The following is a 24,929-nucleotide window of genomic DNA, read 5'->3' as shown; positions in this document are numbered from 1 at the left end:
CCATTATGTACATCACGCATAAGAATATGAAACAGAATATTTTATTAAATGTGAAAGACTGCAAATGTTAGTATTAAAAGGGATCTGATTGCAAATCACAAATTTAACAGATATACAACAAGCCATGAGTTCACGTACTCTAAAGAATTTGGAGATGAAGAGAGGTCAAATCTTGTTGCAAGGAAGCACAGTTAGCATAGAGTTTAGTGCAACGCTATTACAGTGCCAGCTACCTGGTATGAATCTGATACTGTCTGTAAGGAGTTTGCATGCTCTCACTGAACCTGCATGGCTTTCCTCCGGGTGCACCAGTTTCCTCCCCACCCTCCAAAACATTCAAGAATTGGAGGTTAATTTGGATGTAATTGGGCTGCACGGATTTAAATGGCCAGAATTGGCTTCTACCATGTTGTAAATATTTTCTTTTATTTAAATTTTAAAATTAATTGATAATGAGTTTATTGTCATATATGTGGTACAATGAACATAGGCACTGAAATTCTTAATTTGTGCAAGTAAACTGGAAACTACAAAACAACAAAATGACAATTATAACAGTATGCTAAGTTGACATAGAGACAATAAATACAAAAATAGCGTGTGAATAAGTATTCAATATCCTTATGCAAAAAAAAAGTGACTTAGCAATAGTGAAGACGGCCATTTTGTGGTGTTGGAGCTCTCCAGGATGAGTGCAACAAGGGGAGGTAGAAGAACATGATGGATGTTGGAAAGAAACTGTTCTTGAACCTAGAGGTGCTGGTCTTAAGGGTTTCCCTACCTTCTGCCTGAAGGTCACAATGAGAAAGGTTGGGGGGTGGGGGGGGTTTGTGACCAGAGTGAGGGGGTCCTTTATTATGTAGAACACTGGAGAAACAGTCCCAAAAAAACTGTGTATAGTTTTGGTTTCCTCACATAGGGAAGGATAAGGTTCATTGAGATGAGGTCAAAAATCTCTTTTTCCACAAAATACAGTGCCATTCCTACCTTGCCCTTATCTCGAACTGAGGCTGTCATTTTTTTTCCCTTTTCTCAAAGGTGACTTCTATGTCAAAATATCAGATTTAAGCTTTGGGTTTAGGGGGATAGAGGCCAACAGGATTAACCCAGAGTGCCAAATTGGCCAGCATAGACAAGTTGGCCCGAAGGACTTGTTCCGTGCTCTCTGACTCCATGACTCCTCTCAATGCGTTTTATTTACAGCTGGTTTTCAGCCCACTATTTGTCATGAGAAGCCATCTCCCTGATTCCATTATTCTACATATGGAGAGGCGTAGCTTGGGTTTAAAAGACCCCCAACCCATCATGGGACAAGGACAGGAGGAGCCACTTCTGAATGTGGAACCTGAACTGGTGCACCATTTGACGTTTCAAGCAAGGTAATTATGGAATTAATTCCAGTGATGGGCTATCACCCTCATTCCATTCATCTGTAAGTCCCTCTTTTGACAGCAATCTCACTCCTGATTCAGAAGACCGGGGATTCAAGTATCAAAACAGAGGTCAAATTAGTCTTTATTGTTGCTTATGGGTGATACTTAAAAATGTTTAAATGTGATAGTGTCAACATTTTTCCTGAAATCAATAGCACAAAAACATAATATAAAGTGAACGAATGAATGGACGGACAGAGAGATGAACGAACGGGTTTATTGTTAAATATAGGTGCACAGCGTGCAGATGCCATGTAAGTCTTACTTGTTGCAGCTTCCTAGGTATGTAAAACATAAACTGAGTGCAGTTAAGATGCCAGAAAGGATTAAAAAAAAAGAGAAAATAATCATAAATATTCACGGTTGGCTGGCTGATAGTGCGAAAGAATGTGTTCTGTCAGTTGTACAGATCGATCTTTGGTGGACATGCTCAATGGTTTAGATGGCACGGGGAAGATCAAGAAACTGTTCTTGCACCTGCGGGACTTCAGACTTCTGGACCTTCTGTTGGAGGCCTCAGTGAGAAGATGTTGTGATCAGGCTGCTTCATGATGTTGGCTGTCTTCTCGAGACAGTGCTTTCACACAAATGAGGACGGAAAGTCACTGCCCATAATGGACTTGCCACCTTCTGCTGACCTGCATTTTTGGGCACTTGAGTTTCCAAACCAGGCTGTGAGGCAAACAGTCAGCATACTGTCCACAGTGCACCAGTAGAAGTTGGATCGAGTATTTGACAACATGCCAAACTCTTGAGAAAATGAGGACATGAGCGCTGTCTGGTAAGAAACATGAAGATACTCATCCTGTCCTTCACCACCATCTGGTCAATGAAGACAGATTCCTTAGCTTCCTCTTCCTAAAATCCACCATCAGATCCTTGATCTGGCACCACACAACCAGATTCTCGACCTCAATCCTGTAACCTGGCTCATTATCCAGCCAACAACAGCAGCAGTGCCAGCGAATCTATATTATACACCATTGCTGTTTGTTTGGGAACTTGCTGATTGCAAACTGGCTGACGTGTTTCCTGTATTACAACAATCATTCAACCAGCCTTTTTTTTTTGGCTCCAGCCCCCTTCAAACTCTACTCAAGTTTATGGACCCCCTTCCATATGAAGTGCTCAAGTTTCGTGCTTCTGTGCTTCTTTCCTACCAACAGCATAAAAAGCAATTTATGATTTCAGTCCGTGGCCTCCGGATATGGCCCCTGTTGAGAATGGCTGGACAAAACTTTAAAAAGAGTGTATTGGCTGCAAAGTGCTTTGGAACATTCCAGAAAAATTGTGATAGGTGCAAAGATTCAGAAGGTACATCATCCTAAAGTTCACACCTCTAGGTCCATCAGCTATTAGGCTCTTAAACCTCTCAAGAGATCTGCTGCTTCGATTGACTTTTTTTGCATTACTGACCAAGTATGAATATTTATTACATTTTTTTTCTCTCTTCCTTTTATTTATTGTTTCGGTTCATGGCATCTTATTTGTTAATTATCTTTATATTGTTGATGGTGTGTTTTATGTACCTGGAAGTTGCTGCAAGTCAAACTAAATATATTAGCATATTGTATTTATGCAAGTAATCTCTTCATGCATTCATTCCCTTTGGTCAAACGTTTCTGCATGTATAACGCTGCATGGCGACACTTCTATGGGATATAATTGGAGTGGCACGGTTGGCACAGCAGTTACCACAACACTGTTGCGGCGCCAGGGTTCCGTTTTCATATCCAACGCCACCTGTAAGGAGTTGGTACATTCTCCCTGTGTCTGAGTGGGTTTCTTCCGGGTGCTGCGGTTTCCTCCCACCCTTCAAAAGCGTACCAGGTCAACTGGGTGGCATGGGCTTGTGGTCTGAAAGGGCCTGTTACCGTACTGTATGCATGTCTAAAAATAATTGGGCCAGCATGTTTAGCGTAGCAGAACTCTGTTACAGCACCAGTGTTCTGGTTTCGAATCCAACACTGTCTGTAAAGAGATGGCAGGTTCTCTCCACGACTGCTCGGGTTTACTCCGGGCACTCTGGTTTCCGTCCACACTCCAAAGACAGACAGGGTAGTAGGTTGATTGGTCACATGGATATATTTGGGTGACATGGGCTTCTGGCCAGAGAACCTGTTACTGTGCTGTATCTCTAAATTAAGATGTTAAAAATATACTTTAAAAAATTAGTGGTATACTGTTCTATTTTTCCCTCAGCGTTAGTTCTGTTCTCTGATGTAACTTATTCATGCCGACCATTGACTTGTGTTTGGTCCACATTGCTCCAAGCCTTTCCTCTCTATGTATCTGCCCAAAACCTTTCTGTTTGCTGTGCTTCTATATCATGTCTTCAGCTTTATAGCTTTATTGCTGCAAACTGCAGAGTTTACTTGGCTCGTTGGGCATGTCAACGCGAAAGGAAGCACTTGAATGGGGAGCACGGAGGGAGCAAGAGAAAGAACTGCATTCACAAGTGGTGTTCATGACCCCCAGGATGTCTTAACGGCTTAAAGCCAATGGAGCGGATTCACTTAGGAAATGTATGATTTGTTTGTGCACGGCCACATTACGTGGCCAGTTGCAAACTAAAGTGCATCTGTTCTGAAAGTTTTATTTAATTCACATCAGTGAGAAAATTTTAGGGAAAGGCAGATGGCAGGTGTCACAGCTGCCGACAGCATTGGACGACACGATTAGTGGAATGCTGTTACAGTGCCAGCGACTGGGGTTCGAATCCGGTGCTGTCTGTAAGATGTCTGCACATCTTGGGTTGCCTCCGGGTGCCTCCCACATTCCATGGATTTATGGGGTTAGAAGACCAATTGGTCACATCGGTGTATTTGGGCAGCATGGGGCTGGTAGGACCTGCTACTGTGCTCTAGCTCTCTTTTCTTCTTCTTTGGCTTGGCTTCGTGGACGAAGATTAATGGAGGGGTCAATGTCCACGTCAGCTGCAGGCTCGTTTGTGGCTGACAAGTCCGATGCGGGACAGGCAGACACGGTTGCAGTGGTTGCAGGGGAAAATTGGTGGGTTGGGGTTGAGTGTTGGGTTTTTCCTCCTTTGTCTTTTGTCAGTGAGGTGGGCTCTGCAGTTTTCTTCAAAGGAGGTTGCTGCCCGTTGAACTGTGAGGCGCCAAGATGCACGGTTGGAGGCGATATCAGCCCATTGGCGGTGGTCAATATGGCAGGCACCAAGAGATTTCTTTAGGCAGTCCTTGTACCTCTTCTTTGGTGCACCAAGTGGAGAGCTTGCCATATAACACAATCTTGGGGAGGTGATGGCCCTCCATGGATTCGATGCTGTCGGCCTCAGCCATCTCGAGTACTTCGATGTTAGGGATTTTACAAGGCTCTAAAGGCTGTGTACGGCCCCTCACCCCAAGTCCAAAGCCCGCTGCGCAGCTCAGACGGCAAAGTCCTCCTCAGCGACAAGATCTCCATCCTCAACCGATGGTCAGAACTAGCTCTAAATTAACGTTTAAAAACAATTTTAAGAATAGCATTATATCGTTAGGTTTTACCTCGGGGTGAATCCGGACAGATGAATGCTGACCAATACTAATCAATGCAGACTGCTGGAGGAACTCAAAGGGCTAAGCAGCATCAGTGGAAGAAAATGAATGGAGAGAGGGATCCGGTCGGAAACATCGACCATTCTTTATCTCTCCCTGATGCTGCTCAACCCGCTGCAGTTCCTCCAGCAGATTTTTATTTAGTTTCATTTACCAGCCTCTGCGATCTCATGTCTCCAGATATTAATTGAGGCAATGTTTCATCATCAACCATTTCAGAAAGCTAAATTTACTCTTGTGAATAAAAGGCTGCAATAATCTTTCTGTGCCGGTGAAATATGTAAAGGCACCTTGCGGGATTGTGGAAAAATATGGCACAGAAGGAGACGTTTTGAGCTCTTATGTTCCAGATCATACCATAAAGACAGAGGAGCAGAAATAGGCTATTCCGCCTATCGAGTCTGCCCCACCATTCCGTCATGAGCTGATTTATTTTCCCACTCAGCCCCACTGCCCAGCTTTCACTCATCACCTTTGATGTCCTGGCTTCCTTGGCCGATCGTATTCTATCTGTATGCACCACAGGAAACTGCAGATGCTGGAATCTGGAGGCAAAAACAAACTGCTGGAGGGATTCAAGCCTTGATGAAGGATTCCAATCTGAAACACTGACAATTCTTTTTCTCTCCCTGATGCTGCATTCCCTACTGCGTTCCTCCATCTTATTACTTTATATTGAATCCATGCCCTCTTGCCACTGAAAGCAGTTTTCTCCTGATTACTCCATTTGGACCCCTCTCTCAAAATCTTCACTTAAGGGGCAAAGCCCAATTTTTTTCATAACTATTCCAAAAAATTTGATGTAATTTTAATTTTTAATTTATACATGCAGCACGGTAACGGGCCGTTTTGGATCTCGAGGCCGTGCCCAATTAATCGACAACCCCCGACCATTTTTTTAAGCTACGCTTCCCTTCAGTAAAATCTGTGCCTCTTCTGAAACCTTAATGCCCTAAAAAGTATAAAAACACATTTTTTGCTTATTTATGCTAATCAAACCGATTATTCTAATCACTTAGCAGAACGCTATTATAGCGCCAGCAACCTGGGTTTGAATCTGGCGCTGAGTGTAAGGAATTTGTATGTTCTCCCTGTGTCTGCGTGGGTTTCCTCTCGCGTTGCAAAACATACGGAGGTTGTAAGTTAATTGGGGTATTTAGGCTTATAGGCTGGAAGGGCCAGTTGCTGTGCTGTGTGCCTAAATTTTATAATAAATAACTCCTGCAAAAATAAACTTGATTTTTTTTTTAAGTTCTTGATCACAACTGCATTCGAATGAGAATACAAGGAAATGTAACAATTGCTCCTCTTCCTTTTCAGGGAGGAGGATGAAGCATCCCAGTGTGCTGTACCAATCTCAACAGCCCTTATTAAACAAATTGCCCGTGGGCCACAGACGGAATGTACTGCCAGTAAATTACTCGCAGAGTTCTACAAAGGGGACAGTGATGTACATCTTGCCTGGCCCTACATAAAAGAAATTGACAGGTAATGCCCATGCAATCCTTCAATCACTGCACAGACTGCAAATGGTAGTTTGAGGACAGCGAAATGTAAATGCAAGTAATAACTTTCTGTTACTTTCTGTATTCTTTAGCTGAAATCTTCTCCAATCAGAGATGAACTAATATGCTGAGTAATGTGTCATTTCCTTCTGTGTCTTTAATGAAACTATTTACTTTTGCGCTGGACTAAGAGTAGTTCTTAGAGTCGATCGGAATTTAAACAGTAATTCAAGAAAATATTTATTTTAGCAATTAAAAATATATACATTTACAATGCTTTGGCTACAAAGTGGCCTTTTTTTTTCCTGCTGGCCTGTCATGGTTTTTGGTTCAAGTCATTCAATCTCTAAACTTACTTTACAATATTTTGAATCAAAGCATTCGATGAACTAGTAATCCACAGTTCAAAAGATGGATGTCATTTTAGCTATGTCTGGGAAGATTGTAGAGCAACACAAAAGAATTTGGAGATAATCTTTGTGTAAGCATTTTCTGGCAGCCTTTTAAAAGAAATAACAGTTTTTTTTCTGAGGATCTGACACAATCGACATGAGGAATTATGACAGCTTAAATGCTTGCTTCAAGAACAAAACTTTCAGGCCATGATAATGAAGAACTAATTTGTTTCTTTAATATGTGCTTGGCTTGAACAGCAAGAACAGCAGTGAACCTCTTGCTCAGTGGGACAGTCCGATGCAAGTTAAGCTGTCTGCCTGGAAGCCCTGTCTCAATACACTTCTTGTTGAGTTGCTACCTTGGGCCTTGTTTGTCAACCAGTCCAAATGGGACCTCTGGCTGTTTGAAGGTGAAAAGATAGTTGTGCAGATACCAACAGGGAAAATTATTGTACCGCCAAACTTCAAGGTAATAATGCTGTGATGGATTATGTCATATTTTATATTATGAATAGATATGTTTTTGGAAGAGTTAGATTGGGGGTTTTGTTTTCGGTCACAAACAAACACCAACACTTCACAAAACGGATCTCATGTAGAATGCAAGAGTTCTGCTCCAACCAGACACTCCAATGCCTTTGTAAAGACAATGGAAACGGCTTTGCTGAAGGACTTCACAAGTAGGTGTTCATTGGACATGCCGTGGAGCAATGGAGTATTGTTTTGGAAAGCAACACATGAATGGTGCCGCAATGTGTCTGGAGGCAGTTTGCTGTTCTAAGAAGTTCATGTTGTTTTGCAAACAGAGAGAGAGAGAGAGAGAGAGGAGGCCAAACAGGCATTCTCTAAGCTGGCAGCTTGTTTAAAAACCCCATTTTGAAGACAGTTTGTAAGTTCTGAGTTCAGCCTGTTCAAAACCCTTGTGGTCCATACAAGAGGAAATGGCTGGCTAGAGTGTTTCACCTGAAATAAGGGAAACAAAAAGAAACTTTGTGGTGACCTGCAGAAGAAGTGGTTATCATTTGGAAAACCCCGATGTGGCAAGTTTCTTCAGCTGAATTACTGAAGTAGCTGATTAGAGGGAATCAGTTTGTGTGTGTCCAATGAGCAACAAGTCTTTCTCTAAAAACAAGAACCTTCCTGAGTGGTTTCCAATTACTTTTAAACACCAGAGCTTAGTGAAAGTTCATAAATGTTAAATTCTGTGCACAGTATAAGAATTGCCTGATATCGGTGAACTTGGAGGAGTGAGAAGTGAGATTGGATTGTGAACCAAAGAAGTTTTCCAAACTTATACACTCATTACATACACGTGCACTTAGGATTAGAAGGGGGTAAAGTTAGGTAAAGTTAAGTTAAAGTTTGATCCTTTTTTTATGTCTGAAGAAAATGCAAAACTACTTTTGTTCAAGTAACCATTTGTCTCGATGAATTTCTATTGCTGCTGGGTTTTTGGGTCATCTGGGCCCTTAACAATACATTGTTTACTTTAAAAATTTTTACATTTTATTTACAAAATGGTAGAAGCCGATTCTAGCCATTAAGACCCGCGCCACCCAGTTACACCCAATTTAATCTACAAGCTTGTATGTTTTGGAGAGTGGGAGGAAACCAGAACACCTGGAGGAGACCCAGGCCAATTCGCCTCTACTAGTCCATGCTACAGTTAGAGTAGTGGTTGTACAACGTTACTACAGTGCCAGTGACCCAGGTTGGAATCCGACGTTGTCTGTAAGAGGTCTACATGCTCACCCCATGTCTGCGTGGGTTTCCTCCAGGTGATCTGGTTTCTTCAAAAAGTACGAGGTTGAAGATTCATTTGGGTATAAATGGGCAGCAAGGATTTGAACGGCCAGAGTTGACTTCTACCGTGCTGTAAAAAAATACAAAAAGATCCAACCACATGTTCAATGTAAATCCAGTGGAAAATGTCGTAAAATATATAATGATGTGTGTTTTAACAATTAATTTTAGGAGCCATTTCAGATTGGGATATACTGGGCCAGCACCAACACTGTACATAAATCCACTGCAATCCGGCTAGTGCATGACATCACTTCCCCCTCGTGGCAGGACTATCCCACCACTGATGTCATCACCTTGGACGAGGAAGGAATTGCTGATGCAGATGTCAAACTCGGTGCTTTCCCCGATCACCAGAAGGTCAGTTTGAAACAAGTGGTTATTTTGTGTCTGGCCAAGGAAGTTCCATTTAGAACAGTGCTCGGAAACAAGCGTGTTCTCAATGGCACTTCAAGCTCCTTCAACCTGGTACACAAGTTCCCAGGAAACACAGGCCAAGGAAGTTCCATTTAGAACAGTGCTCGGAAACAAGCGTGTTCTCAATGGCACTTCAAGCTCCTTCAACCTGGTACACAAGTTCCCAGGAAACACAACACTTTCAACATTGCAAGCAAATGCATTTTGCAAACAATTTCCTTCCTTAAACTTCACCTTCTTTGGAACACTTAAAGGAACAGAAAAAATTTGTACATTCTCCCTGTATCTGCGTGGGCTCCTCCGGGTGCTCTGGTTTCCTCCCACTCTTCAAAACGTTGGGGGGGGTTGTAGGTTAATTGGATGTATTTGGGCAGCATGGGTCCATGGGCTGGAACGGCCTGATATTAGGCTGTATATTTATATTTAAATAGACCTCCCGCACCTGGTTCATCTTTCAATCTGATCATATAACCATATAACAATCACAGCACAGAAACAGGCCAATTTGGCCCTTCTAGTCCGCACTGATCCTCCTCTAATCCCACTTACCAGCACTCTGCCCATATCCCTCCATCCCCCTCCCATCCATATATTTATCCAACTCTTTCTTAAATGACAAAATTGACCCTGCCTCCACCACCTTTCCCGGAAGCCCATTCCACACAATTACCACTCTCTGAGTAAAGAAGTTCCCCCTCATGTTACTCCTAAGCCTTTGTCCGTCAACTCTCAAATGGTCAATCTCTTAATTTTATCAGCTTGCCTTGATTTTGTGACCTTAAATAATCCTACCTAACAATGTCACTTTTGAACCTTCATTCAGCTGCCTCTCCCTCTCCAGCCACAGCAGCTTTTCAGGGGAGAGACAGGTTGAAGTTGGATTTCATACCTTTTTCCATCTCAAAATGGGCGCATTGTTTTACCCTTGTGCTGTGATCTTTGTAAGTGCTGTCTATTGGCAAGAAGGCAGCTCATTGCAATCAATGCCGGCCAGTTGCTGAGTACAAGGCAATCTCCCAGCTGGATTCATACCCGTTTCCCAACTCCTTGCATTCTGAGTTTGCAACGACAGGCCACAACTTGTGACCTTTTGATTCAATTCCTTTTAGCATGTTAGAAATACAGAGTGCCTACTGATGACAGTACAGTATCAGTATGAGGGACTGGCACCCTCTCAAGGCTGAGTTATAACTGGATGAGCCCCCTCCAGTTTCCCATGAGGCAAGGCTTCAGGAGAAATAGCCACAGATACTTCAATTCAATAAAATGTCTGTTCTCATGGAAACTGAAGCAGGCCCTTCTGGCCTAATCATCCTTGCTGACCTTCATACCAATCAGTGTATTTGCCTGCAGTAGGTTTGCATCCCTTTCCAGAATATTCCTATCATTAACTTTTTTTTTACTGTGTCAGTAAACACAGTAGTTAAAAATTCAATTCATATATGTAGCACTAGAATTTGACTTCGAATTTTTCCCAATTTATGCATTAAATACACACCCTTTTTATCCAATTTCAATTCTGAGCTAAAGTTTGAAAAATTTTGACAGATGTGTAGAGGAAAGTGCGCTGACCAGCTGCATCATGGCCTGGTATGGGGGCACTAATTCCTCTGAGCGGGAAGCCCTGCTCAGGGCACAGCCCAGTGTATCGCAGGCAAAACTCTCCCCAACATCGAGAAAATATACATGAAATGCTGCCGTCAAAGAGCAGCCGCAATCATCAAGGATTCATGCCACCCAGCACACGCTCTGTTCTCACTGCTGCTGTCAGGAAAGAGGTATGGGTGCCATAAGACTCGCACCAGTAGGTTCAGAACAGCCGCTACCCTTCCACCATCAGACTCCTCAATAACAAACTCAGAGATTCATTAAGGACTCGGACTTTGCATGTTATTTATTTTCTGTGTTTGCAGTCTGCTTACATTTCTTTCTTTATATACATTTCCCCCTTTTATATACGTTTCTTTTCTTGAGTAGGATTTTTTTAGCTCTACAGAGAAGTAGAAATTTTGCCTGTCCCACAGTAAAAAAGAATCTCAGGCTTGTACAAGATGTCACGAATGCACTCTGACCATTAATCTCAACTTTAAACTTTAAAGTTTCAGATTTCTCTACCTTTTCAGGTGAAGAAGTGTTTCCTCACTCCCTGCTTTTAACTTTGAATTTATGGCCCCATTATTCTGGACTCTCCCCAGTAGAACCAGCAGTTTCTCTCCATTTATCCCAAATATTGTGATGAGAGTTTATTGTCATATACATAAATACAGATGCACCAAACCTGTTACTCACTGCAATCACACAAGGTATGCAAGATACAACAACAATAGTTCAAATTAAAATACTACAATGTGAATGAGACCAAAAAATTTAATATAAAAGGCTGTGATGATACACCACTAGCCGACTGCAGGGGTGACCTGTGTAACCTGCAGGAAGAGCACTGGAGGACAAGACAACACCTGGCCGGCTGTCAAGCAGCCGACCTGAATGGACCAAGCCCCGCCCGGTCAGATGCCAATCATCCGCCGGGATATAAGCCACATCCAGCCCCTCGAGGTCAGTCACTTGGAGCTACAGCTCACTGCAGCAGGGACTTTAAGTGGAATAAAGCCTGTTGATCAGTCTTTAAGTTTTGTGTCTGCTTTCTGTACGACAGTGCACCTCAAAGGATGGGTAAATAAATAGTCACCGTAACAGTTTGTGAAAAAAATTAATGGGCAGGTCCTGGAGTAATCTATGGTAAGGGAATACGGCGAGGTTCACAAGCTTGATAGCTGTTGGATACAAATGTTCTTGAACTTAGAGGTGCCAGACTCCAGGCATATGTTCCTTCTCTCTGACCAGGGTAATGGAGATTCTTCATGAAGTTGCCTGCTTTCTTGAGGAACATCTCCCATTGATCACTTCAACGAGTATCTTCACTCGCATTCATCTTTTCTGCACAGAGAAGGAAATCGAATTTTATAAAGCAAAAACAATGGATTTCATAAGAAAATTAGCATAAAATATTTTTCATGAGCTAAAATATTTGATCAGCCCTTACAGTTTAATACAAGTCCTGTCCATGCAGATCTGCATTTGTCCTCGCTAATGGCAGTATCATTCTGTGCATCTGTGCTATTTTGTATCCAAGAGCAGTACATCCTTCCTGAGGTTCCAAGATTAAATGTGTTTACTCCATCTTGTGGTCTTGCCAGATCTCTGCATAAATCTAGTACAACTTCCACCCCCTTGAGTAATGGAATAAAATTGCACCAGCTACTCAAATTACATTTTTTATCTTTAGCGATTCCTGATTCTGTAGCTGGACCTTGGTCTCGCCGCTCCTCTTGTTGACAAGGGCCTGATCATCCTTTATCTGCACCAAGTTGGATGATTTCTCTGCATGTGGGATGAATCATTATGCCTGCTGCCTGAATGTGCAGTCCCACTCCTATTATTTAGGGGCGGCATGTCTGTTATAGCGCCAGCAATCAGGACTGGGGTTCATATCCCACACTGTCTGTAAAGAATTTGTCTGTTCTCCCTGTGTTTGCGTGGGTTTTCCCTGGCGGCTCTGGTTTCCTCTCACAGTTTGAAACGTACAAGGGGTTAAAGGTCAACTGGGTGTAATTGGGCGGCATGGGCCGAAAGGGCCTGTTACCGTGCTGTATGTCTAAATGTAATTTAAACTTAAAATTTTTAATTTAACTTATTCTGGATACAGAAGAAAATAAAAAATGACTAAAATTAACATCAAGTAATTAAAAACATTAAAGTAAAATTTTTTTCACAGAGTTGGTGATCCTGTACCAGTGTATAGGATCACTGTACCTTGCCAGCACTCCTTGCTGTAAACCTTGAGGGGTGCACTCTGCTTCTCTCAGCTGATCACTCCTCCACCATAGGGCTCAATAGTAAGTTGGCCAACAGAGCAAGAAATCAGATGTGTCAACAGTGAATACCCATCTTTTCACAGATCCACACATACATAAATCCAAAGCTTGCTGTACAGATATCTGAAAGTCCTTAACTGCTGGTTAAGGGAAATGTTGATCAGTCCGAACAACTTGTCTTACGGAAAAGGGAACACAAATCCCATCAGGTTTTATCCGCGTCCAGAATAAGCAGCTGATGACAGCAGTTCCCTTAACTCTTCTGAAGCAACAAGAGACATGGTAGACTGCAGATGCTGGAATCTGGAATGTAAAAAATGCCTCTGGTGGAATTCAATGGGTCAGGAAGCATCTGTGAAGGGAAATGGAATGTCAATGTCGAGGGTCAAAACCCTTCATTGGAAAGTGGAATGAGCTGCCAGCTGAAGTGGTGACATTTGGATAGGTGCATGGATGGGAGGGATATGGAAGGCCAGGTGCAGGTCAACGGGACGAGACAGAAAACTAGTTTGGCACAGACTAGATAGGCCAATTCATTATTACGACTACAGTACAGATTCTTCAGCCCGCAATGTGCTTTATCATAATCACAAACTCTGATATGTAAGAGAGTTGTCATCGTCATCTTGGCGAAGGAACACGTCAATGGCTTGTGATCCGTGTAGACCGTGAACTCACTGCCCTCGAGGAAATAGTGAAAATGCAGTAAGGCCAAGTAGAGGGAAAAGAGCTCCCCATCAAAGGCACTGTACTTACTCTGGTGGTCTCAAATAATGACTAAAGAAAGCCATGGGTTTCCAGGCGCTGTTGATGAGCTGTTCTAGGACCCCGCCTGCCGTAGTACCTGATGTATCCACTGTCACAGCTGTTAGCAGATCAACCCACAGGTGCACAAGCATTGAGGCCCTTACTTGTGCTCCTTTGGCATTCTTGAATGTGGCCTCGTCATCCCATTTCAGTTCCTTGGGATATCCAGACAAGAGTTTGAAAAGTAGCTGCATAACTGGCTGGAGCTGGCACAAAATGATGATAAAAGTTAATCATACCAACAAACCCCTGCAGGCCCTTGATGGTAGAGGGTCTTGGGAATTTGCAGATGGCCTCGACCTTCGAAGGTAGTGGAACCACTCCGTGCTGATCGATGCAGTGGCCGAGGAAATCGATTGATGCGAGGCCAAGCTGGTATTTGGCCAGGTTGATTGTTAATCCGTGGTCATCTAGCCACTGACGTAGTTGACAGAGATGGGTCCGATGCTACAGTCACAAGCGGCTGGCGATAAGGATGTCGTCCAAATAAACAAATGTGAAATCCAGGCCTGGGTCACTGTGTCCATTAGGTGTGGAAATGTCTGGCCCATGTTTCTTAAACTAAAGGGCATATGGAGGAATTCAAATAGCCCAAAAGGGGTAATTAAGGCAGTCTTAGGAATGTCGACCGGGTGAACTGGGATCTGCTGGTACCCACCCACCAGTTCAATTTTGGAGAAAATCATAGCGCTGTGAAGGATCGCAGAGAAATCCTGTATATGGTGAAATATCTGGGTATAAGATAAAAGTGAAATCTTGCCCTTAGTTAAGAGGGACTATACCTCAGTGTAAAAAGGCCACTCAATTTATATAGCCAGATATTGGAATTAAATATTTAGATATTAGAGTAGATAATGATTTAAATAATTTATATAAATTGAATTATTTACTACAACTTAATAAAATTAATCAAGATTTGAATAGATGGAATAAATTACCTATAACTTTAGTATGTAGAGTTGCTTGTATTAAAATGAATATTTTCCCTAATATTCAATATTTTTTCCAGTCTTTTCCTATTTCAATTCCTCAATTTTTTTAAAAAGATTTGAATATGTGTATAAGAAAGTTTTTGTAAAAATGGAAAATGATGAGGGTTTCTTTGGAAAAATTGAATTGGGAGGTTTACAACTTTCCCATTTTAAAAATTATTATAAGGCAGCTCAATTGAGATTTATTAATGCAGTGTAGATAGAATTCCTGCTTGGGCTAATATAGAACAATAAAATAAGAGAAATTAATATACAGGATTTTATTTATGTGGAATTGAAAATTACTGGTGGGAAGTAGAGAAACACCTTTTTGAAACATTTGATTGAATTATGGAATAAAATAGGTCCAAAAGCTTTAATTTCATGTAAAATGTCTTTATATCAAATAGACTTACTCTATTTTCTATGGATAATCAATTTCTGAGGAGTTGGATGCCGTTGGGTGTAGAGAGAATAGAAGATTAATTTGAAGCTGGAAGATTTATTACTTTTGAATGAATGAAAAATAAATAAAATGTGTCAAACAATAATTTTTAATGTTATTATCAAGTTCAGGCTTTCTTGACTGATAAGATAGGTCCTAATTTGACATTACCTACTCAGAGTGAATTGGAATTATTGATTCATAATATTAATAAATTTATCTCTAATGTAGAATTTATTTCAAAAGAAAACCCCTAAAATAGGGGCACATAAATTGAGATTAAGATGGGAAGCGGATTTGAATAGACAAATAGAGGAAAATGATTGGATGCAACTATGTAGGGATAATATGACAAAGGTTATTAATGTTAATTTAGGTTGGTTCAATATAATTTCTTGCATCAGTTATACTTAATTCCTCAAAAATTTAAAAATTGAACCCAGTACTATCAGATTTATGTTTTAAATGTGGATAAGAGTTTGGATAATTTCTGTGTTCTACTTGGGAGTGTCCTAAAATAAAACACTTCCGGCTGGAAGTTGGAAATTTTTTTGGAACGAATAACGGGGGTTTAAGTTCCCACCGGATCGGATGCTATTTTTGTTGGGTAATATTAGGGCTATAAGACCTAAAGTAAAATTAACAATGTATCAAATTGAATTTGTACAAATTACTTTAGCAGTTTCTAGGAAGTGTATAGCTATTACTTGGGAATCAGATGCAGGGATGGAGAGATGGCCTGCAGAACTTCATAGCTGTATTCTACTTGAGAAGATAACTTATAATTTAGAAAATAAATATCACATATTTAGGAAAACATAGTGCCGATATTTGCAAAATGTGGGTATGAATATTTAACAGATTCTCTGAAGACCCCATTGTTTGGTAACCTCATTATATTGTTAAAAATTCTATATTAAACAGTTTATTCTTTTGGCATTCTCTTTATTCTATTTCTGTTTCTTCTTTTTCTTTTTTTTTATATGTTTTCTGGGGTTTTTGGAAGCGGGAGATTTTGTATAGCATATGTATAACTTTTGAAGCTTTTTATTGAAAGGAATGTATCTATGGTTGTGGTTTAAAAATTGCTAAACAAAATATTTTAAAAAAACATAGTTTCATAAATAATAGTGTATGAAACTATATATTAGGGGTGGCAGTTAGCACAATGCTGTTACAGCACCAACGAAGAGGTTTGAATACCATGCTGTCTATAAGAAGTTTGTACGTTCTTCTCGTGTCTGCGTGGGTTTCCTCCGGGTGTCCAGTTTCCTCCCTCCATTCAAAAATGTACCTTGGGTGCAGGTCAATTGGGTGTAATTGGCTGGCTTGGGATCGTGGGGTGAAAGAGCCTGTTACCATGTTGCACGTCTAAATTTAAAATTAACTTATATTTAAAAATTTAAATGTAAAAGAATAGCAGAATTTATATGTTTTCCCTTCTTTGCTGTAAATGCTACAGGAACCCCAGTGCAATAACCTTCCTTCCCCAATGGAATAACAGCGAGTTCCCATTTGTCTATTGATTGTAGAGCAGCTTGTCTACATTATATGACAACACTTAAAAAGAAACTTATTTAAGGCAAAGTACTTTTGAGCATCCCAAGAGTAAAAGTGATTATTATGTATTGAGCACATCCTTTGTTTTCTTTCGTTCGATTTTACTGAGAAGTTCCTTGTGCTCCACAGCTGTGTCAGTTCTGCATCTCTTCTGTGGTACGACATGGGATTCAGATCCTTGTGATTGAAGACAAGACAGTTATAATTAACAACACCAGCCACAAAATCTACTATCGTCCCATGCTCATCTTCCCTCAGCAAGCAACTTTGACAGAGGTATGTGTTATAGATTCTATTTCAACAGATTTACTTAACACAAGAGGTAACCTTATGATTACGGTCATTGTACACCGATATCCTATTTAGAATCTCCCCACAATGCTGATTCACTAGACAGTAGAATCCCTAGTACCTGGCACCTATGGGGATTGGTAGATGCTGGATAAGCAAGATTTCCCTTTGTTTGAGACTGCGTGTTACATGAGAACGAATGGCGAGGCGTGCTAATTTTAAACCCATTTATTTTCTGCTTTTTTTTTGCTTGTGGCTTGTGGTTTCTGGTTGCTTGAATTCTGGATAACAGGGATTTTACTGGACTGCTCTTGGTCCTGGAATCCATGTGTGCACACCTCCACCTATCTGGTAACCAGCCTCGAGAAAAATCTACGGGCTGGGGCAAGTCAAACAAACCGAGATGGAGAGAGCAGCTACTGCCACGTCCAACAGGGGATGATGAGTAAACATTAGGAACCAATAGTCATGACATAGAGTGGGTGCTGTCAAGTCCCCTGTAATGACTGTACTCGCTGTGCCTGCTGAGCCCTGTAATGCAGACCAGTCACATTGTTTGTCCCAGCTTGCCTAACAAGCAACCATTGCACGTTGTGTGGGTAAGAAAATTAATGAAGGCGGCATAGTATTTCCCAGAATGAAGAGAGCACCCAGCGGCACAAGAACAGCTCCTTCCACTCTGCCATCAGATTTCTGAATGGACAATGAAACGCAGACATTTTGAGTGACGATCTCACTTCTCCTATTTTTTGCACAATTTATTTATTTTTGAAATGTGATTTATACCAATATTTTCACAGTAATGCTGCGTCAAAACAATAAAATATGTGACATGTTCATGACAATGAATTCTGATTCTGATAGTAGATGTGGTTTAGAACATAAAACATTACAGCACAGTGCAGGCCCTTTAGCCCACAATGTAGTGTCGACTTACATAAACCTACTCAACAATCTAAATCTTCCCTACCTCACACCTATAACTCCTATTTTTCTTGCATCTATGTACCTGTGTAAGTCTTTTAATTGTTTCTAATATACCAGCCTCCACCACCACCCCTGGCAATGCATTCCAGCCACCCATCACTCTCTGTGTAATGAACACATCCCTGACTTCTCTTCTAAACTCTCTTCCCCTCACCTTACGCAGATGTCCTCTTGTATTTTATAGTCTCACCCCCCCAGGAAAAAGGCCCTGGCTGTCCACCTTATTTAGACCCCTTCTAAACCCCATTTAAGTCACTTCTCATCCTTCTCAAGTCGAGTTTATTGTCATCTGATTGTACAAGTACAGCACGATGAAACAGTGTTCTCCAATCCTCCATGCAAAAAGATGCAGACATACAACCTGACATAGCACGCATACAGACAAATAATACATATGCAGGGCAAGTATTATAACTATAAAAATAAATAAATAGATCAATTGATGAATAGACTTTCTTTCATGAATATGAGGACCTCAGTTGGTGAGTGTGAGTGGTTCCTTTGGTCGTTCAGCATTCTCACTGCTCGTGGGAAGAAGCTGTTCCTCAGCCTGGTGGTGCTGGCACAGATACTCCCCAGCAAACTTGATGACGCTATTGGAGCTGGATCTGGTGATGCAGTCGTGGGTCAGTAGCGTGAACAGGAGTGGGCTGAGCACCCAGCCCTGAGGTTCCCTGGAGCTTCTTCTCTCCAAAGAGAAAAACTCTTGCTCTATTAACATTGCCTCATAAGACACCTTTTCCAATCCAGGCAACATCTAGTAAATCTCCCCTGCACCCTCTCTAAAGCTTCCACATCTTTCCTGTATTGAGGCGACCAGATTGGAACACAGTATTACAAGTAAGTTACATGATGTACATGGACTTCATTGAGGCTACTGACAAAACACGGTTGACTGGTCCAGAAAGTGAAGGCACAATACATCTGAGGTTTATGGCAAAGCGGATCAAATCTGGCTTAGGGATATGAGACAAGGTGTCGGGGTGTGTGTTTCTTCCTGACTGGAAAACTAACAAGTACTGTACTGCATAGATCTGTGCTGGATCCTCTGTTATTTACAATATATATAAATTACAGGCTTTATTAGTAAGCTTGCAGATGACACGAACAAAGTCGCAGAAAGCGCAGAAGCTTGTCTGAGGACACAGCTCATCTGAAAAGTCAGGTGGAGTTGTGGCTGATGGAATTTAATCCAGCCCAGTGTAAGGTAATGAACTTGGGAAAGGCAAAATCTGATAGTACATGCAGAATAAATGGCAGAGGTCCTTGGGAGCATTTATCCACAGAGGCGACATGGCAGTACAAGTCCATTGCTCGCTGAGAGTGGTAATACACCAGAATCGGGAGGTGAAGAAGACATCTGGCTCTCTTCCTACACCAATGCTTTGAATATAATAGTTAGGATGTTGGAGTTATACAAAACATTGTTTTGACCATGGTATTGGCAATAGATCTGGTCACCACATGCAGGAAGGATGGTAGCAACAGAGAGAATTCAAAACATATTAGCCAGGATGTTGCAATGAACAGAGGATTGTAATTATAGAACAGACCAAGATAGCACAGAAAAAGGCCCTTTTTCCCATGATATATGCACCAAAACATGAGGCAAGAATAAACTAAATCTCTGCTGCTTCAATTTGATAGATAGCCCTCTATTTCCTGCAATTCATCTGTCTATGTAGAAACCATTAAAATGCCACTATTATATCTGCTTCCTCCACTACCTCTGACAATTTGGTTCAGGCACCTACCACTCTCTGCATAAAGTAAACATCCATACATCTGTAAACGTTTCCTGATTCACCTTGATCTCATGTCCTCCAGTATTTGACATTTCTTTCTTTCCTTTGGCTTGGCTTCACGGACGAAGATTAATGGAGGGGTAATGTCCACGTCAGCTGCAGGCTCGTTTGTGGCTGACAAGTCCGATGCGGGACAGGCAGACACGGTTGCAGCGGTTGCAGGGGAAAATTGGTGGGTTGGGGTTGGGTGTTGGGTTTTTCCTCCTTTGTCTTTTGTCAGTGAGGTGGGCTCTGCGGTCTTCTTCAAAGGAGGTTGCTGCCCGCCGAACTGTGAGGCGCCAAGATGCACGGTTTGAGACGAGATCAGCCCACTGGCGGTGGTCATTACTATCCTGGCAAAAAGATTCTGACAGTCTTCTCTATCAATGCCTCTCATAATTTCATAAACCTCCATCATGTATATACTGAATGTCTGTCGCTCCAACCTCTCCCTGTAGCTCATGCCCTCTAATTTGTGTAACATCCTGGTAAATCTCTTCTGTGCTTTTTCCACATCCTTCCTGTAATGGAGAGACCAGAATTGCACACAAGTGCTGCTTAATCAAAGTTTTATATAGACCATAAGATAGAGGAGCAGTAGGCCATTCTGCCCGTCGAGTCTGCTCCACAATTCCATCATGAGCTGATCCATTCTCCCACTCCCCTGTCTTCTCCCTTAAACCTTTTATACCCTGTTTTTTCAGATACCCAACAATCTCTGCCTTAAATAGACCCAACAACCTGGGGTCCGCAGCCACCCATGGTAGCAAATTAAAAGGTTCATTACTCTCTGGCTAAAGAAATTTCTCTGCTTTAAAGGGGCGCCCTTCAGTCCTGAAGTTGTCCTCTTGTCCTATACCCCTTTTACATAGCGATCCCATTTAATTGGCATATGAATGATCCGTGTTTAAAGCCAGCTTGGGTCATTCACACTGAACCAAGAAAAGTCTGGTCAGTGCAACCTTTCACTTAGGGACCCGGCATGTCAGTGGAAAAGAAGGCAGGACCTGCAGCATTACAGCATCGACATCCTGGGAAGGCGGAGAAACCTTTTACACAAGAGACAATGCGAAATGTATTGGCTCCGATATTACCTACCTTGGTGGGTAAGTACTGGGATGAAAATGACCCCCCCTCCCCCCCACCATCCCTCATTTGGCACGATTACACAGGAAAGTGAAGCAGTTAAAAGGGGATTAATTCCTGTCTTGTAAGGACAGTGTAAAGGGGCCACTAGACTCCCCTACAATGGGAAACAACTTTTACAAATCTACTTTGTCCAGGCCTTTCAACATTCAAAATGCTTCTATGAGGCTCCCCCTCAGTCTTCTGAACTTCGGAGTACAGTCTAAGAACCGTCAAATTTTCATCATATTCTAATCCCTTCATTCCGGGAGTCACTGTTGTGAATCTTCTCTAAGCCCTCTCCAATGCAGCACTCTCCTTTCTTCAATAAGCCCAAAACTATATCCCATACTCCAAGTGAGGCCTCAGTGTACTCAAATGCCCTGCCCAATGAAAGCAAACATATATACACCTTCTTTACCATCCTGTCTACTCATGGCCATGAGGAGCGAGTGGATAGGCTGGATTACGCACACTGGAACAAAAGATATGGGTGAACTTATATAGCGATTTGACATTATGAGGAGGGACATGGATAGGGTAGAGTATTTTGCCCAGGGCAGTAAAGTCCTGAACAGAGGGCACAGATTTAAGGCGAGAGGAGCTCTGAACGGTCAGATTTTCACGCAGGGTGGCGATTATCTTGAATGAGCTTCCAGGGAGATGATAGAGGGAGACAATTCCATCTTTTAAAAACTTTTAGACAGCTTGAGAGATAGGAAAGGTAAATGGGGAGCAGGTCTGATAGACATCACGGTTGACATGGATGAGATAGACCAAAAGGGTCTAGGGTTTCTCCACACTGAAGAATGCAGTGATGCATTGCAATGTGAGCACCACAGGGGATAGAGCCTTCGACCAAGTTTCCAGCTCGGCAAAGCAGTGGGAGAGGCAGGAGATTATGCTTGTCCCAATGCCAGGTGAGGCAAAGATATAAATTTAAATTCATGAGTCATTGGTCTGTAATTATATGGGGACCGCTCAGGAATGAATGAAATCAGTGCTAAAAGGGGTAATTTTAATGTTAGAGAGAGATCTGCTGTTGACAGCATTGTTGAGCCAGGAACCCAGCATTGGGACGAGCTTTCCTTGAATTTGTCAATGACGTCTGTTACGGCTCAAGAGAGATGAAGAAAGATCTCAGAATAGTAAAACTCCACTTCATAAGCCTGACTAGGATCGCTGCAATAGATTTTTGTTTGGTAAGGTATTCTAGATCGCAGAATGAGTGCAGTTTGATTAAATTGATCTCAGATTTGACCTTATTGAACACTTTTTACTGTTCAAAAAGCGCTTTTAGCCTAAGACATTGATTTTAGTCTTTATGCTGGTCTCGAGCCTCCTTCTTCCCTTCTCCATTATAATCCCATCCTCATCACGTGCTTGTAACTACTTCCTGGACAATGAAGTTCCTCCTGAACTCCTGTCAAGATTTAGCATGGCTGCCTCCTCTTTCTGTTCCCAGCACTTACACCTATCCATAAATGTCCCCTCTCTTTCAAGACCTTGAAGATCTCCAGCAGATTGCTCCTTTTTATCTTTGCTTTTCTATTTGCTTCATCGAGCAAAGTCACTGAGCTGATAAACTTTCCTCTCCTCTCTTCTACATAGAACATGACAGCACAGTACAGGCCCTTCGGCCCACAATGTTGTGCTGACCTATATAAATCTGCTCAAACATCTAATCATTCCCTATCTCACACACATAACCTTCTATTTTTCTTGCATCCTTGTGCCTGTCTAAAAGTTTTAAATATCCCCATTGTACCAGCCTTTACCAGGATGCCCGGCAATGCATTCCAGGCACCCACTACTCCCTGACCCCTCCCCTAAATTTTCCTTCCCTTACCTGATGCAGATGTCCTCTGGCATTTGCTTCTGCCGCTCCGGGAAAAAGGTACTGGCTGTCCACCCTGCCGATATCTCTCATAATTTTGTACACCTCTATTAAGTCATCTCTAATCCTTATTTGCTCCACATTATTACAGCACCAGTGGCCCTGATTTGAATCCGACACTGTTTGTAAGGAGTTTGTACATTCCCCTCGTTTCTGCGTAGGTTTCCTCAGGGTGCTCCAGTTTTCTCCCACCTTTCAAAAACATACGAAGGTTATTGGTTAATTGGGGTATTTGGGCGACATGGGCTCATTGTCCGGAAGAGGCTGTTACAGTAGTGCCTGTTGAAATTAAAAATTAAATGAAAGGACATGGGAACAGAGACAATGCAGTGAATTGGCGATAATTAGTACCAACCAAGCTACTGGATCAAGAGGGGATTTTATTGATGCTGGACTAATTGAATTATGAAAGTGTTAGAGAGTCCACCGTCCTCCGTACTTCCTGTTCATACTCATGGCTTTGCTCTTTCCCCTTTACTGTCCTTTTTCCTTTTTCAGAGTCCTGATTATCATTCTTTCTCTTTAAAGCTGTGAAATTCTGATCATAACCACGCAGCTTAACAGATAGGTGACTTGCATTACGATGTCACCATCTCACCTCATGCACTTCCCTCATGTTCAGAAAGTTTGTGACAACAATTTGTACCTTTTTGTTCTCCGACTGAAGCAAGCCACCACACATTGTCATAGCGATGAAGGATTGAAGATGATAACTTAAACCATTTCCTCATTTCCATCCAATTGATTTTTCAATCCCTGCTTGAAACCCACAAATCAACTCACCTTCCCAGTTTGAGAAACACGATAACTACAGATGTTGGGAGCAAAGAGAAGCTGGAAGGACGCAGTGGGTCTGGCAGCGTCCATGGGGAGAAGTGCTTAGTGAATGTTCAGGTATCATGACTGGTCAGTCAATGTTCCAGTCAAAAGTATGATGGTATTGCTCAAAGCAGTCCTTTCACTCTGTCGAAAGCCTGGTTGTGGGGCAGAGCTTCAGACAGAGGTTGATGAATCTGTGGAATTCGTTATCACCGAGGTCAAGTCATTAGGGTATATTTAAAGCAGAGGTTGATAAGTTCTTGTTGAGTAAGGACGTCAAAGGAAGAAAACAGGAGAATGAGAGGAAAAATGCATCTGCCATGATTCAAAGAGCAGAGAAAACTGGATGGGCTGAATGGCCTTATTCTACTCCTAAATCTTCTGGTCTTGCCCACTTTGTCAATCAGTGGTAGAGGTTTTCTTTGTGTGGCAAGGGCATAGATCCAACTCTATTTCCCCAGATGGACTTAGAATAGGCAGGCAGACTGTGTAGCAGGTCTGGAGGTTTGTGCCTATAAATGTAAACCCTCTGTGTGAGCTCGACCGGGACTGTTCTTCTGCAGACTTTGATGCATGATTTGTAATTTTTTTTTTAAATCACATGACTCAAATTGGCAATCTGCACCTCCTGAACTGCTATAAATTAACAGATAACAGTCTCAATGGATTCTGTATAACTGACAAATCTTTTACAAATTTCCAACTATTTAATGATAGGGCCAAACTAATTATTATATAAATCCCTTTCAAGGTTTGACATGCTCCTGTCTTGTAATGAATAGCTTTCGGTGTAACTTCAGTAACTTGTGAAGTCTTTAACAGATTTACACCCGAGTTCATGGCAAAGATTTTGTTACAATTCTTTTTTTCAAGAATAATCCTGGTGTAATTTGAGATGGCCGCCTTTGTTATATTAGACGTTTAATGCCCATTTACTCCCTTCAGTTGGGCTGGCCTTATTTTCACTAATATCACCACATTGGCAGCTGTGGTCTTGGCAAGTTAGCCAGAGGGGAGTAATGCTGCCCCTTCTACCCTTGTCATCTGTTGATATTTAACATGCTCATTGTAGTAAGACATATATATTTCACAACAAGTGGGAAACTCTATTAACAGCCACTTTCCATCTCGACAGTTGTTTAAAAATACCAAGTGCGGATCACACGCAAGGAGAAATTTGTACTCTCCATGTTAAAAAGCACTGGTAAATATGGTAGCCATAAAGGCATGATGTATTTGTCATGTTCGAGACAGTTGA

The 24,929-nt window shown here is 41.8% G+C and overlaps 1 protein-coding gene across 7 annotated transcripts in view; it reads left to right on the top strand.

The window, feature by feature from the left end:
* The window catches only part of LOC138755825 (intermembrane lipid transfer protein VPS13B-like), a 1,263,706-nt gene that overhangs the window by 1,176,537 nt on the left and 62,240 nt on the right, over positions 1-24,929 (top strand). For all 7 annotated transcript variants that reach the window (XR_011352575.1, XM_069922506.1, XM_069922508.1 and 4 more), the window contains 5 exons: positions 1,204-1,379; positions 6,311-6,478; positions 7,149-7,359; positions 8,865-9,053; positions 16,898-17,044. Coding sequence is in view for 6 of the 7 variants with exons in the window: in XM_069922506.1 (XP_069778607.1) it covers positions 1,204-1,379; positions 6,311-6,478; positions 7,149-7,359; positions 8,865-9,053; positions 16,898-17,044 (891 nt within the window). In the remaining variant the exon portion in view is untranslated. The remainder of the gene's footprint in view (positions 1-1,203; positions 1,380-6,310; positions 6,479-7,148; positions 7,360-8,864; positions 9,054-16,897; positions 17,045-24,929) is intronic.

The sequence above is a fragment of the Narcine bancroftii genome, chromosome 2 (assembly GCF_036971445.1).
Source record: "Narcine bancroftii isolate sNarBan1 chromosome 2, sNarBan1.hap1, whole genome shotgun sequence".
Classification (NCBI taxonomy): domain Eukaryota; kingdom Metazoa; phylum Chordata; class Chondrichthyes; order Torpediniformes; family Narcinidae; genus Narcine; species Narcine bancroftii.
Note: the sequence above shows the minus strand (reverse complement) of the source record. Positions and strands in the feature narration are given on the sequence as shown.